General features: G+C 33.4%; 2 protein-coding genes across 2 annotated transcripts; one reads left to right on the top strand and one right to left on the bottom strand.

Moving 5' to 3' along the window:
* Nucleotides 1–42: 42 nt before the first annotated feature.
* LOC132062305 (uncharacterized) lies at nt 43–1,160 on the bottom strand. Its single transcript, XM_059454902.1, has 2 exons — nt 664–1,160; nt 43–556 (listed from the first exon to the last, which is right to left on the bottom strand). Exons 1-2 carry the CDS (start codon nt 1,158–1,160, stop codon nt 43–45), a joined length of 1,011 nt encoding a protein of 336 aa, XP_059310885.1.
* An 877-nt stretch (nt 1,161–2,037) lies between these two features.
* On the top strand, nt 2,038–9,028 carry LOC132049295 (serine/threonine-protein kinase OXI1). Its single transcript, XM_059440048.1, has 3 exons — nt 2,038–2,190; nt 7,496–7,918; nt 8,058–9,028. The coding sequence occupies exons 2-3, from the start codon at nt 7,527–7,529 to the stop codon at nt 8,881–8,883; spliced, it is 1,218 nt and encodes a 405-aa protein (XP_059296031.1). The 5' UTR covers nt 2,038–2,190; nt 7,496–7,526; the 3' UTR covers nt 8,884–9,028.
* The last annotated feature ends 10,202 nt before the right edge of the window (nt 9,029–19,230 follow it).

Genomic DNA, 19,230 nt, shown 5'->3' with positions numbered 1-19,230 from the left:
TGCTCAAATTAAAATAAGACGTGAGAGTACCTGAGTTGGCAGTCATATGGGAAGTCGCTCCGGTGTCCATGTACCAATTATCATCCCGTTGATGCATGGACAGAGTGTGCATGGCTGCCTCCACGTCTGTCGGAGTGTACCCGGGGTGGTCGGAACATGCATGGAATAGGCTCGTCGAGGTCGTGGACCCGCACCGAGAATGCCGCCGCCGGCAGCGGTGGGGGACGCTGCCCTTGTCTCGTCGGATACGGGCCGAGGGGGGCCACCGTCGGGGCGGCCGGGCAGCCGATGGTAGCCCCTCGCCGTTGGCTGTCCCGCCGCCCACCGGCCGCGTCTGGTCTGTCCGCCGCCGCGGCCGAGTTTCCCGCGGTTGTTGTTGTTATTGTTACCCTTTCCCTTGTTCCTGTTAGAATTCCTGCCACGATTATTATCACGACGGTTAGTTGAATTATTGTTGCCGCCAGGTGGCGGGGAGGGAGTATCATTATCAACAAGTAGAGCCGCGGGATTGGAATCGTGAGCACGTTCCTTGGCTGCCTCGTCTTCGAGCTTGAGTCTGGAGCACACTTCAGAGAAAGAGGGCAACACATCCTTCTGTTGGATGGTGGTGACAAAGTGTGCATATGTCTCCGGTAAGCCGGCGAGGAGGCGCAAAGACCGTACGTTGGTCGGACACCGGCGACCCCACGTTGGCAAAGGCGATCCGCGAGAGACTTGAGCCTATTATAATAGGCCATAACCGAGCCGAAGTCGGCCATTTTTGTGGTGGCGAATTCGCCTTCAAAGGTCGCCGCCTTTGAGTGCTTGTTATCTTGGAAAAGTTGAGCAACTCGATTCCAAGCCTTCTCTGCAACATCATCCGCCACGAGAATAGAGGTAAGAATATCATGGGAGACGGTGGCGTATATCCATTGAAGGACCACCGCATCTAGCCGTTTCCAGAGCGGAAGGTTAGCCGCCTTTGTTGCGTTGTACGCGGTGAGTTCAGTGGTGTCAGTTGGTGGTATGATGTGTTCAAGTACGGAGTGGATGCGGGCTAGAACTTTGAATAGCGTCGCCCATTCGTGATAATGGCCGGTTTCCATGTCTAGAGTGATTGGGATTAAAGATTTCACATTCGTGACGGTTAAAGCAGAATGGAAATTTTTGTTGTCAGCCATTGAAGAGAGAAGAGGAGGAGGAAGGGGTAGCGGCTACGGCTAGGGTTAGAGAGAGAGAGAGAGGGGACGGCTAGGGTTTGGGATGCTAGGGTCTTTGGGAGAAACCTAGTCGATACCATGTAGAAATCAATCCGTGTTCGTATTGATGTATGAAAGTCATTATATTCAAAGTAGGTATCTCCTATCAGAATGATACTAGGCTAAATTATAGGACCTGATTACAATACATAAGGAAGAGAATATTTACAATATTTACGTGTACTATTACATAGTCTATCACTTAATTTGTTTTGTTTTTCCATTAACAAAAAAAAAAAAAAAATTGAATAAGATTTCTAATTGGGTCCTTGAAATTAATACTGGAAATTACAAGTATCTGAGCACAACGTTAGCAACAACAAAGAAACTTTTAAATTTTCACGACAAAAGACGAATTACTCCTATTAAAATCAGTTTATCATTTTAATTATTTTAGGTGCAGTGAGTAATTTAGGGTTGTTGTAGGCAGAGGGAGTGAAGGTGGAGATGGTGGTGTGGTGGTGCTAATGGTGGCGGTGGCTGTGAAGGGAGAGGAGATGGTAATGGTGGGTGAAGAAGGGGAAGAGAAGGGTAAATGAGTTGGGTGCATGGTGAGGTAGCATGCTACATGGTATCCAGCTCACTAAGTTATTAGTGCCACGTCAGATTTGGTGTCTACCTTGGACAATTTTAACGGAGGAGGGGTATATTTAGACCCAAAGTATAACGACCCAAAGTATAACAATAGGGGTATATTTGGACCCAAAGTGTAACGAAGGGTACATTTAACCCTTTTCCGTTTTGGTTATAACTCTCCACTACTTGGAGAGTGGGACTAATTGTAATCGTTCCTCGCTCTACCTTTATAACTGTGAGATACCGTATTTTTCATCCACTCTATTCTGTACAAAAACAGTAAAGGAAAAAGGGAGAGAAAACAAGTTTTCTCATCAAGAAAAGCAAAATCAGAAGACGTCCACTCTAGAAATCAAAAAAACACTAATAGATTCGGGTATGTTTTCTTGTTCAAACTCATTGTTTATGTGTGATATGTGAAAATCATTATAGCTCTACAATCCTGAATTATTGATAGAATTTGATGTTAGATTGTTTATTGGACGTGCGTGCTAGAATTTTCATTTTTGCTTTGTCATTTTGGTATGCCTATCTTATGCTCGGTGATGCTAGACTTCAATTGTTTATTTTGTCCGGCACTTTAATAAAGAAAGTGATTTACTATTCTCTTTTTTTTTAATTGTTTTACAGTATAATGACATTTTGGATGAAAATGGACCCGGCAACAACAGAAAATGAAAGAAGAAATAAAGAAACGATTCTAGTGAAATTGCTGTCCTGCAGTCTCAATTTACTAGTAGTACAATTCTTTCAAATGTCAGTCTTTGTTATGAGTAATTAAAACAACCAAAGCGTTCAATTTAAGAGCTCACTGAATTCTTCTTCACTTTCAATGAAAAAATGTTGGCAGCACTCTTTCCAAGGGACTACCTCGAGTTGTTAAGAGGGTAGCAGACACATAAATCTATTTGCAATAAAATGGGTTTTATGTATTTGTAGGCGTTTGCACATAAGAATTATTTACTTTATTCCGGAATTTTTTTTTCACTTTTTGCACTTTTCAGCGTTTGGCCATAAGAATTCCGAATACAACTTGAAGTTGTATTTCGGAATACCAAAAACTCAAAAAACTTATTTTTCAAATTTTTTCACTTTTTTCACTTTTTTACAACTACATTTCACCAAAAACTACAATTTCAAAAACTATGGTCAAACACAACTCCAACTCCAAAATTCCAAAAAAAGTGAATTTTTTTTTGTTTCTATGGACAAACGGGGCCTAATTTATCATGGTATAAACACCAACTATGAGCAACTTTTTAATTAAAAATTACCTAATCCATTTTAATTTATGTGTCTTATTTTGTCTGGACACGAAATTTTAAAAAGTAAAAGAAGTTTTTGATTTTTGTGATTTCAAATTAAATTTATGTGTAATGAATCAAAATGCCCTTTAAATTTTATGATCTTAATTAACATGTCAAGTGAGATATTGAAATCAAAATATTATTAAATATAAAAAGCAACATTATTTTTCAAATAAACTTAAATAAAAGTAAAATATATAAATTGAAACGGTTGGAGACTTGTTGCACTGCTTATATGAGTGTATCTTCCATTTCCAGTTTTACTAATTCGAAATAAGATGGTAAGGCAAACGGTGAAATGACCAAGTGTAGACTGTGTATAGTGTGTAGTACGTAGTAGTGTATTTGATTTAGAGACGAAATCAAGTAAATATCGCAGCAATGCTGGTTGTGCGAGTACAACTCTTCTAAGTAATCTTACAAAAAATTCATCTGCCTAAAATGTGCGGCCCTGTAAGGCTACATGGCTTAGTGCCAAACCTAAACTTTTATTTGTGGCTAGCTCCTTCTGCTCGTCATGATAATAATGAACTAAGTTTATAAATTCAATTGTTTTCAAAAGACTTATGTTAGTACATATTAAAAATTAAAAAAGGATTTTATATTATCAAATACAACTTAACTGATTATAGCAACTCCTTTCTTTATTTCTCGAGTTACCTAATAGACTGATATAAGAAGTTACTTGAATTATATAGGAAAAAGAATATCAATTATCAGCGTATACTTAACTCTTTCTAAAAAGTATTTGTTTAAGTTGATTTTGCCAAAAAGTCAAATCTATCTCTTCTTTCTTTTTTCGCAAAATCAACTAAAACAAATTAGTCTGCAAAAACTCAAAAGATAAATATTCACACTTTTGTTTCATTTAGAATTTTTCAAACAAAGCCACCAATTACTAGTTTATAAGTAGAGTTTTCTTCCCATGCATTTGACGGGTGAGAGAAAGGGATATAGAATAGACAGGGCACATCATGACCAAGTTCTGTGTAATTTATAATTTGACCAGAAAATAGTTTTCAAAGAAAGAACTAGTCTCACAACGGCCTTTTGTGAATTCGAATTACGGAACTATGGTTTCCATTTTAGATGATGTTTTAAGATCTCACTTCCCTTGTCTGAAGACAGCCTTGTTTGTTTTTATTATATTATCTTTTCTCTTCGGAAGATATAATTATATTAAACCAACAAATTTATATTTACATATATATGGGGATATTTCAGGTGAAACTTATCCCTTGTCTTAAGAGTTAAGACTCATCATGACTTGTTTGTCATTGTTCTGATAGTGCACGTCCGTTAAGTGCTATCGTCCTAATTAACTTGATCATGATCAAAATATTCTCTCTTTGGTGATGATATCAGGTTCTTTTTCTTAATGTAGAAGTCTATATATATGTCTATCTTGTTGATGAGGTAGACGGTGTTGTATGTAAACGACATGTGTACGTGTTTGTTGTACATATTGAGTGAGAATAAATCTTTACCATATCCTATCAATATTAACAACAACAACAACAACAGTTCTTTTTATCGGATGTCTCCAACAGACTAACAATAACAGCAATAGCCCATAGCCAATGGAAACAAATAATAAAGGTTGGGAGTTGGGACAAAACAATGATGCTTGAAAAAACTGGATAATAGAAGTTCAAAGATAGACTACAAGGAAGCATGAAAAAGTAATGAATAACGAAAATGCAGAAAAATAACTACTGTATCTCATTTACCACTAACACATGTAAAGCTTTCTGAGTTCTGACTATTTAACCATCTATTCATGTCACTCTGGAGCTCCAAATTCAATTTTCTTTTCTTTTATTGATTGGATTCGAATACGTGTACGAGTAGCTGCATATTGTAGCTAGCAAGCTAAACATATTCCACATATAGAGTTCAAGGGATTAATTAGATCATACACTCCTTCCATCCAATTTGATGTGACATCATTTAATTCAATAGAGAGTTCGATGTTGCAATAGTTAACTTATCTACTTCAAATGATGTAACATCATTTAAGTAAATAGAGAGTTTGTATGAATATATCTGGTAATTTATTAACTTAATAATTGACAACTAACCAGAAAGAGAAAATATCATTGTAAAGTATAATTGATTAAATGAATTAGAATTCCTAAGAACTGTAGCTATATTAAGTAATACTTCAATTTATAAAAATGGCATCACACACTTTACCACGTCTTGAAACAAAATAAGCGTTATGCAAATTAACAAAAATATTATTGGGTAATCGTGCGTCTGTCCGACCTTGAAATAGGAGGGAGGGTTTGATGTTTGGGATATGGCTAATACGTACAATATTTTACTTATTTCTCAATCATTCTATATGATATATGATAGCTATATACAAAGAATTTGTAATTCATACTCCAGTTTTTAATAATCAAAATTGTAAGAAACTAAAATTGGTTAGGATTTGATATTTGAAAATAAAAGAGAACAAGAGAAAATAAGAGAGAACAAGAGAAAACAAGAGAGAATAAAAGATACTAGAGATTCATAGAGTTTATTAATAAAATATTTTCGTCAAATAATAGTAATACTTTTACCATAAGTTATACTCCATCTGTCTCAATTTATGTGATATAATTTGACTAGACACGAAATTCAAGAAGAAAGGAAGACTTGTGAATAAACTTGTGGTCTAAATCAAGTTATAAATATTTGTGTGGATGTAAATCTGGTCTAAATCAAGATATAAATATTTGTGTGGTCATTCATTAACGGTAAAAGGGAAAGTTTTGAGTTTAATTATTTCTAAATATAGAAATGTATCATTTTTTTAATAGACTAAAAAAAAGTGTATCACATAAATTGAACAGGGAGTAAATAAATTATGATAACTCAGTACGACCTGGTGTAAATATTAGAGTGCTTAAATTTTTTGTTGTATTAAACCATGAGCAAACTGCATGATCTAAGATTTTGAATAGGAGGCCTTGATTTGGACTTTCCTTTTCCAAAATTTTCGTCGGTAGTACTTTTGGATAGCTTTTAGGCTCACATTTTTTCTTTTCAATTCCTTTTTTTTTTTTGTAATTTATGAACTCTTTAAAATATCGAACATATTAATTTTTTTTTTAACACATTAAATTTTTGTATAAAAAATATTAAATCAAAATTTAAAAGTTTATAATTATTATAAATTTTAGATGACAGTCTAATATTGGACAAATATATCTGAATCAAATGTTGTATTGACAAAATTTGCAAAGATAAGACAAAATTGAAAGATAATCTAAAAAGCAACTCATGTAAAGGGTTAGGAAAGTCCGTTAAGTGAGATGGGCTTCTAGAATACCATGCCGTATTCCAACTTGCGCCCGAAGTCTTTGACCATTGCAAACACTTCCATACCTCAACTTTTTTACAATTAAACTACAATAATAGTCATCCGCTTCAATTTGCGAAATTGTTTCATAAAAAAAAAAAGGTTTGTGATATAACTAAACACAATTCCATCTTTAACTCTAACTTTATAATTTTTAAATAAAGTGAAAAATATTTAGAGTCTATGCCTAACGCTTACTAAGCTCCCGTTTGGCTATAGATTTTGAAGTTAAAACTTGAAAATTTAAGTTTTTGAAATTGTGATTTTTAAAACTTGAAGTTATATTTAGACATATATTTTACTTGAAAAAATTTGAAGTTTTATGAGTGAAAGTCTAAAAAACTAGTTTGGACCATTTTTGAAACTTGAAATTTTTTTAAGACAAATTTTCATAATTTGTAGCCAAATGGATATTTAAAGATAAATCTTCAGAATTTAATACAAAATGTATGGTCAATCGCTAGCTAAGATAGCAAGAACACATTAAGCCCCCGTTTGATCATAAGAATTATTCACTTTCTTTTGAATTTTTTTTTTTTTTTTTTTTGGAATCAGCGTTTGGCCATGAGAATTCCAATATAACTTAAAGTTGTATTCCGGAATACTAAAAACTCAAAAAACTTATTTTTAAAAAATTTTCACTTTTTTACAATTATATTTCACCAAAAACTATAATTTCAAAAATTATGGTCAAACACAACTTCAACTCCAACTCTAAAATTTCAAAAAAAAATGATTTTTTTTTTATATCTATGGACAAACGGGGCCTAAAAAAAAACACATAATAAGAGAATCACATTTCCACTCCCAATCTTCTCCGGCAAGGAAAAACAGGGCCATCTTTAAATTCTTTAAAATTGTTAATACCTCAAAAGTCTCGCCCTATAAAAGAGCCTAATAGACAAGCATTTTCCTTGTTGCTTGAGAAAACAGTCTCTCCCAACACGGAAGATTCTCAAATATACACTTTAAACCATACATTTTATTTAATATACGAAGCACAACTTAATTTTGTGCAACAGATTCATCAAGCTGATTGCAGTCACATCCAACATGATCAACGTAAACAAACATGAAAAGCCAGAGAATGTTGCCTCTATAGAGCTGCAAAGCCTGAAGGTAATTACCCCCCTTGGACGCGGAGGTAAAGGAGTGGTGTTTTTAGTTCAAACACAGGACGACGAGTTGCTTGCTCTAAAAGCTATTTGTAGAGCTTCAATTGAGAAGAACAATTCCAATAGAAACAGGGATGGCAGCGAATACAGAAGAATTTGGCTCGAGCGCGATTTGCTCAGTTCTTTTCACCATCCGCTTCTCCCGAAATTGAAAGGAGTTGTATCAACTGATAAGATTGTTGGATATGCCATTGATTATTGTCCTGGTGGTGATCTCAATTCTCTCAGGAAAAAACAAACTGAAAAGATGTTCTCAGATGATACTATAAGGTGAGAATTATATACTCTCCTGATACCATCTACTGACATCTTCGTTTATTCCAGTTTCATTTAATAAGTTGATGCCCCAATCTTTCTCATTGGCAATATGTCTAACAATAGATTAAAATGTTGTTGTTTTGTTTTTCAGATTCTACGCGGCGGAGTTAGTGTTGGTTTTGGAGCATCTACATAAATCAGGGATTGTATACAGAGATTTGAAGCCAGAAAACATAATGATTCAAGAAACCGGTCATATAATGCTAATCGATTTCGATCTCTCTACAAAACTCTCGCCTACAACTCCAGAAACTCGTCAAATAAAAACAGCCCATCAGGAACCCGGAAAAACCGCGTTGAAGAGCAAAAAGAAGAAAAAACTATCTCTCTGGAACAAATGTTGCAATTCAGGAATCTCTCCAGATGATCCAATCCACTCGGTTCGACTCGAATTCGACCCTTTCGAAAGGTCGAATTCATTTGTCGGAACAGAAGAGTATTTGGCCCCCGAGATCATCTTAGGCAACGGTCACGATTTCTCTTTGGATTGGTGGTGTTTGGGAGTGGTGTTATACGAAATGCTGTACGGAACGACTCCCTTTAGGGGCTCGAACCTGAAGGAAACATATTATAGAATACTCTCCAAGGAACCGAATTTAGTAGGTGAAACGACGTCGTTGAGAGACTTGATAAGGAAGTTACTTATAAAGGATCCTAAACAGAGGATATCCCTGGATGAAATTAAGGGTCACGATTTCTTTAAATCTGTAGATTGGGATTTTATCGTGTATCTTCCAAGACCACCGTTTATTCCTGTGGTGTCAGATGAGAATATTATAGAGGGGAATAAGGAAATTGATGTGGAGTTATTTGTACAGGGAGTGTTTAAAGTTGAAGAGGAGGAAGATGATGATGAAAATAAAAACAAAGGGGGAATAAGTTATCCTACCAAAGTTGATAAATTTTTGGTCTTTTGATTTATTTTGTATAATCTTACCTGAAGTACAGAGTAAGTTGCTGACACAGTATTAAATGATTTTTGTTAATCTTTGTCAGTCTTGATCATGTAACAGAATTCTGATTCCATTTCGAACGCAATAACAATATTGAGAGTTAACTATTCATGCACTATTATAAAGACAGGAATTAGAGATGGACAAATTGTGTACCCAACCATAGCTAATTCTATTTAGTGACGGATTATCAAAAATTTCTGTTAGTTAGAAGGAATTTAAAGACAAAGTTCATAACTAGTTCTAGATTTAACAATGAATTATCAAATGTTAATTCTGATTTTTTTAAGTGGTCCTAAAAACATTTTCCGTTGAGATGATTCGTTAATAGTGCAAGAAAGCTTCATTTTTCTTTTTTTTGACAAACTATTTCATTTCAATTGAAATGCATAAAGAGGACAGACACCTCAAGAGATACACTTTAGTGTGAATTTAATTGAAAACGTGAGAATCTAATGAAAGCGATAAATTGAATTTATTTGGTGTTGTTATTGTATCGTTGCATTAGGTTCGAGTGTTCATTAAGTAAAAAATCTATCCGCTCAAAGTTTTATATTTGTATTGATTTAAAGAGTTTTAGTTTTAAAGAACCCTAATTTATCTAACTAGAAAAATTATTTGATTTAAACAAAATGAGTGGTTGATTTTGATATTATATATGGTATCAAATAGTTTTTTTTTCCGACACTCTGCTTCCTTGCATATGAAGATTTGATATCCTCTTATTACTATATTTGGTTGAAAAGATCTAAATAGCTCGTCTGCCTCGCGACTTCTTCTTTGCTTCACTTGGAATTCTTTAATTTGCATTTAGAGATTCGTTTCATTAGTTTAATAACTGCTTACACAAATTGATAACTCTATCATTGCTTTATATAGCTTTTATCTAGAAATAATAATAGAGATCTGCCCTTAATTAGGTTTGGCTTCGTAATATTGACTTCCCTTATAATTTACGATATTACACTTACTTTATTGTAGAAAGGGTTTATTTTTTATTGGGGCTAGGGGAAGGGAAATGGGAGAGGGCATTACAAGGCGGGGAATCGAACTCCTCCAACAAAGTGAAAATTGAGTTAGCCAACCAACTGAGCTACTAAGCTTCCCGTAGAAAGGGTAAATTAGTCAAATTATAATCTTCTTACATTAATAATAAATAGATTAAAGAAACTGTTATAAAAAAATCAAAATAAAGAAGGTAAATATAATATTATAAACCACAAGGAAGGTTAGTATTACGAAACTAAACTGAAATTATCCCTCTTTCTTATTTGCAACCTAATATTACTACCCGAAGATTCTTATGTTAAAAACATATTTTTGCTGATCTCTTCTTTCTTCAAATTGTATTACTATTTTCTTTTTCTGGCAAACCCCCTTGGAGTTGGAGATTTCCATTTCAACATTAAGATGCACAACAACCATGGAGAAGTCAAGCCATGCGATTGATGAAAGCGAACTCATCACACGTAATTGGTGTCTTGAAACATTTTGGGCAATGTTAGAAACTTGATTAAGAAAGAAAGGAGAACATAGAGAAGTAGAAGGAAATTTGAGGTGGGATATTATAACTTTCTTATTATCTGTCTTTTTAAATATTATTATTTTTTAAAAAGGTGATTATTTACTTTTTAAGCGACAACAACGTTTTTTTATAGTAATTTAAAAAAAGAAAACTGCCCACACGAGAAAGTTTATTTATAGGACAAACAAATACATCAAGCACCCGAAAGAAAAAGACTTTGCACATGATGAAATTAATAGAGTGGACCACCTAGGGTAGGCGTATAAGAAGCCGGTAAGACATCTCATTTCCTGTATTTCAATCGTACCAAATTATTTATCGTGATTTTTAATAATTCAGTCAAACAAACACCTTAAAATGGCACACAAATAGAGTAAATATCAATGAAGAGAGATTATATCCTAAACTATTAATAAGTGTAAAATAGTAAGAAAAAACCCTCCTAATTAATTTTTTTTTTAAGAGACCTGTAAAGAAACACGATAAATAATTTGAGATGAACAAAGTATTTCTTTAAATTTTAGTTAACTGTTGAATACTCTCTCCGATCATTTTAATTGTCAACTATATTAAAAATAAATTTTACTCTTACTTGTCCATTTTGACATATCAGGATAAAGACAATTTTTTTTTTCTGTTTTACTTTTAACATTAATTACTCATTTTCAAATCTATTGAAACTATACATCAATTAATATGAGTATTATGATAAAATATTTATTTTATTTATTAATTTTAAATTGCGTGCAAAATCTACAGTGGAAATATAAAAGCAAATGGAGAGAGTACGATTTTATGAACGGATCGTTGTGAAGTCAATTAATGGCCGCAAAATTTGGTCCGTTTTGTCAAAAAAAAAAAAAAAAAAGTATAAAACACGCGTGGAATCACTAGACGTCTCTAAATTTGGCCAAAACTTTAAATGTGTTCATTTTCACAAAAATATTGGGACAATAAATTTTTTGAAAAACTACTTTTGGATAGTCAAACTTCTCTAAAACAACATTATTGGGTCCGAAATTTTTTAATTGTTATAGAAAATTGTTGTTATACATCTATAACAACATTTGTCATTTAAATAATAGTTGGCTGTTATAGGCAAAAAAAGATGCATAAAATCTATTTTATTTTTATTTTTTAATGTTGTAATAAAATAACAAATTATTTAAATTTTAAATCTCAAAGATATGAATGCTTCAATAACTAATTAAAGAAAGTTATTACAATGTTAATGAATTCATAACTGAATGTATAAAGTTTTAAGCTCTAAGATGCACATTTTAAATCTACAATACTTGAAAATTAGATTCTTTCAAGATTGATGGGAGAAACTATATTATAGCTTGTTTTGTATAATCCAATCTCTTAGTTGTGATATAACACTTGAATTTACGAAGATTTGCATCTAAACTTTCAGCAAATGGGTATCTAATTGTTTTCCTTTGAAGGGAACTTAAGAGTTGAACTGTTGAATCTTTTAACCCAGTCCAAGTAACAATAGGTTGAAGTTCTTCGTCAGCACTTTCATTGTGGTCTTCGACTTCCACATTCTCTTGTTCTTCCACTCCAATGACATGGGCAATAATCTCTTCATCAGTGAAAGCTTTAATGATAGGAAGTGTTGCATCAAACTCCACATAGGTATTCATATGTAATATTCTATCATAATAGTATATTAAGGTATCAAATAAAATATTTGGTCAAAATCTATACTACTGATTGTTGGTAATCATAGATATTCTATTTTTATAAAGATGGTAAATAATTATATTACCAAAAAAAAAAAAAAAAAAAGCAGATAGCTGTTATATGGAGGGTGATTTTACAAAGAGCGTACTGTTATAAAGTTGATTGTTGCTGTTATAGAGAAGTAAAATATAATATAAAAAATCGGTTTCGAAAAATCTTAGCTGTTATAGAGAGGTGCTGCTATACGTGGATGCCGTTATAGAGAGGTCAGACTGTATTAGTTTATATTTAGCGAGAAATCACCATAGCTAATTTTTCAAGAATTAATTTTCAACATGAAAATTCGAAAAAGGACTTATCTTCACTTTACGATTGTGCTATCTATAAAAATAAATTATTTGAAACATTTATTATGACATACTTTATGTTAGTTTGTTAAATTTTTAAAACTAAAATATGTAATATAAATCACAAAACAAAGTGGAGACCATCGTATGTGACTTTGGTCATAGATGTATTGTTGACTGTGCATGTGCTTCATTTTGTCCGTACGGTTGAATGCGCTCGATAAATATAATTTTTGCTAAGAATATATTTTTGTTATAAAAAATTTAAAATTAAATCTTGCGCGAAAAAGAATCTACTCTTTAAATTCCTTTCCTTTCCCAAGATAAAAAAACAACTTCTATTGTACTAAAAAATATATATATATTTTCTCTAAAAAATATGGCCAAATACCAAAAAATTTCAAAACAAGCACTCTAATTTTTTTATTTTTTTTTTGTGTTCTAAAATTTGGTGAAACAGACTAAATTAATCAGACAGTTAAATTCAATGATTAAATATAAACTAAAATAAGAGTAGTACACGAGAGCACCCGTGTCATGTTGCAGCCAACGGAGAAGACGTTAATTTGCAACATTCAACAACCTAACATTTATTAAAGAGTGCCACCATCATCATGAATTACATGTCTATCGCTATCTATAGTGCTAGCCAAACTAGTAATAATAGTTTAGCCACCCTACTTTCTCATTTTGTTAGTCACATGTGAACTGTAGTAATAACCTGCCCCTCATGAATCTTGGCATTCACCGTTCACCCAATCCATTATGTTTCTTCATTCTTGTCAAACTGGAATTAAAAGCAGAGATACAGCGTTCGACATGATTTCAAATTAAGTTGATTTGAAGTTAAAATTTTGTTGACATGTAATTTGAATTTCTTAAGTTGTATTTTTCTTCATATAACATAAAAATTCCACAATTTGTGAATACTATCAAAACATCCCCGACTCTTATACAGTCTTATCAAATGAGCAAACTATAGTTCATAAACAAGGTACCAGAATATCTTAAATGATACGATTCGACTTGGGAGAAACCCGAAATCAAACAACAAACGCGGAAATTAAAGATAGTAAGAAATCAATAGATGAGAATTGAAGAAATAGGAGATGTAAATAGAAGAAAGAAAGGACTAATCCAACTAAATCAACATTGAATTAATGCAAGAGAGAAAAGAAACTCAAACTCATACATGGACATCTAATCCAAGATTATCCAAGAGGGTTCAAGGTAAAGAGTTAAGGAAATCCACCCTAATCTAATACTAGCTAACCTAGTTAACCTACCTCCATACAAGGAGACTACTCTCAAAAAGAGTTTCTTCAACATTCAATTCATCAAAAGTCCCCCAATGAAATGATAAGTATAGTATATATACTAGCTAAACTAAGAAGGCAACTAAAGCTATTACAATAATAACCTTAATGAAGTAGGGGCCTTGCTTGGGTGGTCTTCTCAATGGATGATGGCTTGGCTTTTAAGACTAGCCTCTTTGCATAACTAGCCACCACCTTCCAAGCTATCTCTCATAGATTGATCACCTTCACATATGAGTCTACAATGGCCTCCAAAGGCTTTATCTCTATCATCAGCGAGTGTGTAGTATGAAGATACACAGTTGAGAGCTCTTGAAACACCTCAAATATGGTCGATGTCCTCCATATAACATCATTGGTTTGAGGACGACCTACACTATGAGTCCTAGCCCTTATAATCACTCCTGAGCCATCTAGGGTCGTATCACTAAGGCGCTGCTATAAAGAATGGATCTTTGGCCTAACTCAACTCCAAAAGCTAGCTTAAAGGTAGGAGGATTGCCCAAGCCATATAAGGAGACCAAGTACCACTTATCCCACTGATGTGGGAGAACTTCACACCCCCTCGCATGCCCAAGAGTAGACATCTGGAGGGTGGAGAATATAAGACAGAGGGCCCAACATCGAGAATAATGAATTAGGACGTGTCTGGCTCTGATACCATATTAAATAAATGGATCTTGCTCCTAATTCAATCACAAAAGCTAGCTCATGAAGGGAGACTTGTTCAAATCCATAAAGGAGACCACCCATCCCTTGAATGGTTGATATCACACTTTTTCACACCCTAGACTAGACATCTGGTGCGTGGACAATTTATTATGAGGGCCCAACATCGACAGAAATGAGAATTGGGATGGGTCCTGCTCTGATTTCATGTAAAGAATGGATCTTGGTACTAACTGCCCAAAAGCTAGTGCAAAAGAGGAGAATTACCCAAGCAATATAAGGAGACCAAGGACCACTTATCCCACCGATGTGGGAGAGCAATCTATTTCTCCTACCAACCTGGACTGCAATATATATATATATATTGCAGTCCATATATTGCAGTCCAGGTTGGTAGGAGAAATAGATTGCTCATTACTTGTTTTTCATAAGAATATCAACCTGTTTTAATTTGAATATTCTACTAGATTATTAACACATAGTTAACATAGATGGGTTACTTCAGGGAACTCCGAAGTTAAGCGTGTTTGTGTAAAAGTAGTAGTAGAATGAATGACTCTTTAAGAAATCTTCGTGTTGCATTTCTCCTTTTGTTGAAACTTCTATTTATTTTCATTCATCTCTCACATTCTTAGATTTCATCTGCAAGGGTGGCAGAATTGGTTGAGCAGGTGATTTCCCCATTGGGGTGTCAGGTGTGAAACATCATGCTTGTTCTCGGCCGAGCTCGTCGCACGGGGCTTGCCTAATGCGGTCTATCTCTCCTATGTAGTTCACATGATTTATCTTTTGCAGTACCCTTCGAAACTCCCTGGATGTTTTCTCAGTCGAGCTCGTCGCACGTGGCTTGCTTAATGCGGTTCATGGGCTATTATATTGGAGCGAGATTTACCTTGTGCGCATTCAAAGAATAGTGATTGCAGGTTTCCTCATAAAAACAAAAAACATAGATGGTTTCAGTTTCATCAGTAGATATAACTAAAGTTGATCTAATTCTATCTAGACCTAAGATAGTTTGATATACACAGCCACAGGCGTCCTTGTAATTACGCGGTTAGTTATTGGGCACAATAAGGTCTTGTAGTTTGTTTAATAAATAAAAATAAACGTGACAATTAAAACCTGATGACAATTATTATGTCTCACTTACTATGATCAATGCTCCATTGAGAAACTAGTTACGTGTACAGTCTATTATTGAAACCTTCCCTACATCAAATAGGTAAAGACTTTAGATCTTAAGTCCTCCGATCCATTTTTTCTTCCTTACCCACATTTTCCAGCCAACGCTCCCTAAAAATAGGAAAAAGTAAATATCCCATGACCCATCCCACTAGTACAAATAAACTCAAAATAAGGGAAAGGGTAGGGTCACGCTGTTGGGGGTTCGTTTCCACATCTCGACAATTTCGAAGTCTAAAATGACACGAGTGCTAATTTTTTTTAAAAGAAGTCTAATTAGTTACTTCCCTTGTTACCCAACATATTGGACTTTTTCTAATTTGGAGTGCGTGCAGTTTTTACGAGATCATGCACGTAGAGCTGCTAAAACAGACCAACTCAGCCTAACTCAGCCAAAGCCTTGCGGGTTAGTGAATTTGATGGGCTAAGGCAGACCGACTCTTCATTTGAAAAGGCTTTTAAATGGTCAGCCAACCTAGCCTTAAAAGGGCCGCGGGGTGGGACAGACTAGCCCTTCATGTTTTCCAAATTTTTTATAAGATAATTTCTTTTCAATCTAAATTCGAATTTATAAGTATGTCACTTTGTTAACATTTCTAACATATGATTATATGGAAGTACATAATTCTACAACAACTTATAGCATATTCAAAGACAGACACATCGTTAAACATATTTGAATCCGTTTGTGATAAAATTGTCTGAGTTAACATTTTCATCTTCGTATACATATATGCATATGCAAATTAATTACTTAAACATTATCAAATACCTACGTATTGAAAAACTAATAATATTTAAATAGCTTAAAATATAATACCATTTTGAATTTGGGTAAAACCGTGAAGCCAATTTTAAGTAGCAACACGTTTTTGGACATTTTCATGATGGATGTAACTTTTAACTTGACGATTAGGAATTTGATTATTTGGGATTTAACTTTAAACGAGTAAAGTATTGTGTAAGATACTAAGATTTATTCGGTAATCACTAGATCTAGTTTTTACTCTTTTTTCACAATTTTCTTTTAAATTTGAAATTTGAAATTTAAATTAAATCGCAATCATGAATGCAACTTCTATGCTTAAAATGCTAAATGAGTAAAGTAGTGTATTAGATCCTAAGACTTATTCAATAATCACTATTCCAAATTTTACTTCTTTTTTCATAGTATTCTTTTAAATTTTAAATTTAAATTACGTACTCTTTTGGCCGATGGGCTAGCCTAGTTCAGCCTCAAGGCGAATGGGCTGAGCTTATAAGCCTTAGTTTTAAATGAGCCTAGAAAATCTAATGCAACCCTACCCAATAGCGGTCTGGGCTCAAAGGTCAGGCCCATTTTGATAGCTCTTAAGCAATGGGACATATGTTGATTTACAAGAATGGCCTTAGAGGTGAGTGGTCTTGAATCTTTGACCTTGCTTGCCTCATGGATAAAATTTCAAGGTCAATAATTTTTGCCTTTTGACCTTGTAAGTTTGCATATGAATAAGCGGAGGTCAAATGTTCAAGACCACTAATTTCCAAGGTCTTTCTAATTTCCTGCACGTTTTTAAGATGGGATGTTAATAGACTCGGATCTAGAGCCCGGCGTCTTTAATTTTTGTCCCTCAAATGACTAGTCTTTTAATTTTCATTAAATGAAAAGTAGGGATAAAAATTAAAACCACCAATTTGAGGAGCAAAATTTAAAGACCAGTCCATATGAAGGCCAATACGCCCAATTTTTTTGGCCATATTTGCAACCTTTGGGCCTTCACCAGAAGTGGTCCAAGGGCGCTTATTACTACTTACACAATTGAACACGTGTCATTTGCACTTTTGTCCTATTTTGTGCTGGTCTTTAATTTTTAGCCCTCAATACAAACAATGTTTTTGTGGGACATAAGTTTATATTTTCACATTATAATATTATACAAGTTATACTGAATCCCTTAAAAAAAAATTATTCCCCGCCGGACATAACTTTGATTTTAAAAGGAAAAATTAAAGACCAACCAATTTGAAGGGACAAAAATTAAAGACCAGCCCATTTGAAGGCCAAACCGTCCAATTTCTTCACTTTTTTTTCCAGCGGATTTCCTTTCATTTGGGGTGGTCTTTAATTTTTGCTCTTCAAATTGGTGGTCTTTAAGTTTTGTCCTCAAATTAATGGTCTTTAACTTTTGCAAAGGTAGAGAAAATTAATTAAAGATCACCAATTTGAGGGACAAAAATTAAAGACCACCCCCAGCAAAGGCCAATCCTGCTAATTGCTCATTTCTTCATTGAGCAATTCTAGACAGGCTGGGCTTTCAGTGACACATTGTTAGGAGTCCAGTTCACGTTTTCTTTCCATTTTCCATTATAAAATAGGAAAACTTACACAAATACAAGATTTAAATATGTAATTTTCAAAAGTTACAACTACTTTCAAAAAATTACATTAATACAATTTATTCTAAGTTTTTAACTTTAATATACTATCTTTCATATCCCTAAAATATATCTCCTAATTAAGTACACAATAAAATCTAATTTTCTCACCTGAAAACTTACCTTATCAATCAAAAGGCTGCTCTAATCTTCAATTTCATGCCTCTCTCCTTCCATATCCATCTCCTCAAACTCTTGAAAATACAATTTCTCAAACTTTGCTTTTATATACAGAGTCAAAGTCTTATGATCTGCACTACTTAGTATTTCGTATTTGTGGTTTTTTACTTAAGCTTTTCAATTTTTTATTTTATTTCTAAGCATGTCTTATCACTTTGTCAGACTATTTTTGTATATGGTATATTCAAATTGGCAAGCGTAATTGAGAAGATGATAATAAAATATTTTGTGGATATAACAGTAATAATTAGTGTGTGTGTATATATATATATATATCATGTATATGGTATATTCAAATTGGTAAGCGTAATTGAAAAGATGGTAAAAAAATATTTGTGGGTATAATAGTAGGAATTAGTATATTTAAGTTTATATATTATATAAAGCATATACTATATAGTATAATAATACCTTCCGTATATTATATATATAGTACACAATATTACAATATAACTAATAGAAGATAGAGTATATGAGCAAAATTTTCAAGTAATGGAGTATTTCTAGGGTTAGAGATAATGTTTCCTTATTGATAGGTAGGAAAGGAGAATTTGTAGGGGCATAGTACTTAAATAAAGGAAAAAATATAGCCTATCAAATTGAATTACCTTATTTATACAAAAATTACCATATCTAAAGACTTTCTCCTTTACTCATTTATAAGGTATATATTGTAGATTTTGTAAATTAGAAAATAGTTGTAGATTATATAATTTAATATTTATTTGCTAGTAATTGTGTAAGTTCCCCTATAAAATATCCTTTCGTAAACCGCCTTTTGCTGATGAATTCTTAGTTAGCTTTGGGACGATATTTGATGAAGTTGAGAAAGGGCTGTAGGCATACGAATTTTGTGGAATTAATCCATATTAAATTGGGCAAAATACATATATATACATCTTTAGAGTAAATATTTACAAAACGCGACGACAGTTTTCAGTTTACAAGATATAACAGTAGAATACTTACAAACCTATACAAAACCCAA

This window comes from Lycium ferocissimum, chromosome 1, assembly GCF_029784015.1.
Source record: "Lycium ferocissimum isolate CSIRO_LF1 chromosome 1, AGI_CSIRO_Lferr_CH_V1, whole genome shotgun sequence".
NCBI lineage: Eukaryota > Viridiplantae > Streptophyta > Magnoliopsida > Solanales > Solanaceae > Lycium > Lycium ferocissimum.
Note: the sequence above shows the minus strand (reverse complement) of the source record. Positions and strands in the feature narration are given on the sequence as shown.

What these genes read in the sequence shown, in the direction of transcription:
- LOC132062305 (XM_059454902.1), bottom strand. Translation starts at nt 1,160, where the DNA reads ATGGCTGACAACAAAAATTTCCATTCTGCTTTAACCGTCACGAATGTG. An exon ending in GTCGCCGGTGTCCGACCAAC is followed by an intron (nt 557 to 663) that starts GTACGGTCTTTG and finishes AGTGTGCTCCAG; the next exon opens with ACTCAAGCTCGAAGACGAGG.
- LOC132049295 (XM_059440048.1), top strand. Translation starts at nt 7,527, where the DNA reads ATGATCAACGTAAACAAACATGAAAAGCCAGAGAATGTTGCCTCTATA. An exon ending in TTCTCAGATGATACTATAAG is followed by an intron (nt 7,919 to 8,057) that starts GTGAGAATTATA and finishes TTTGTTTTTCAG; the next exon opens with ATTCTACGCGGCGGAGTTAG.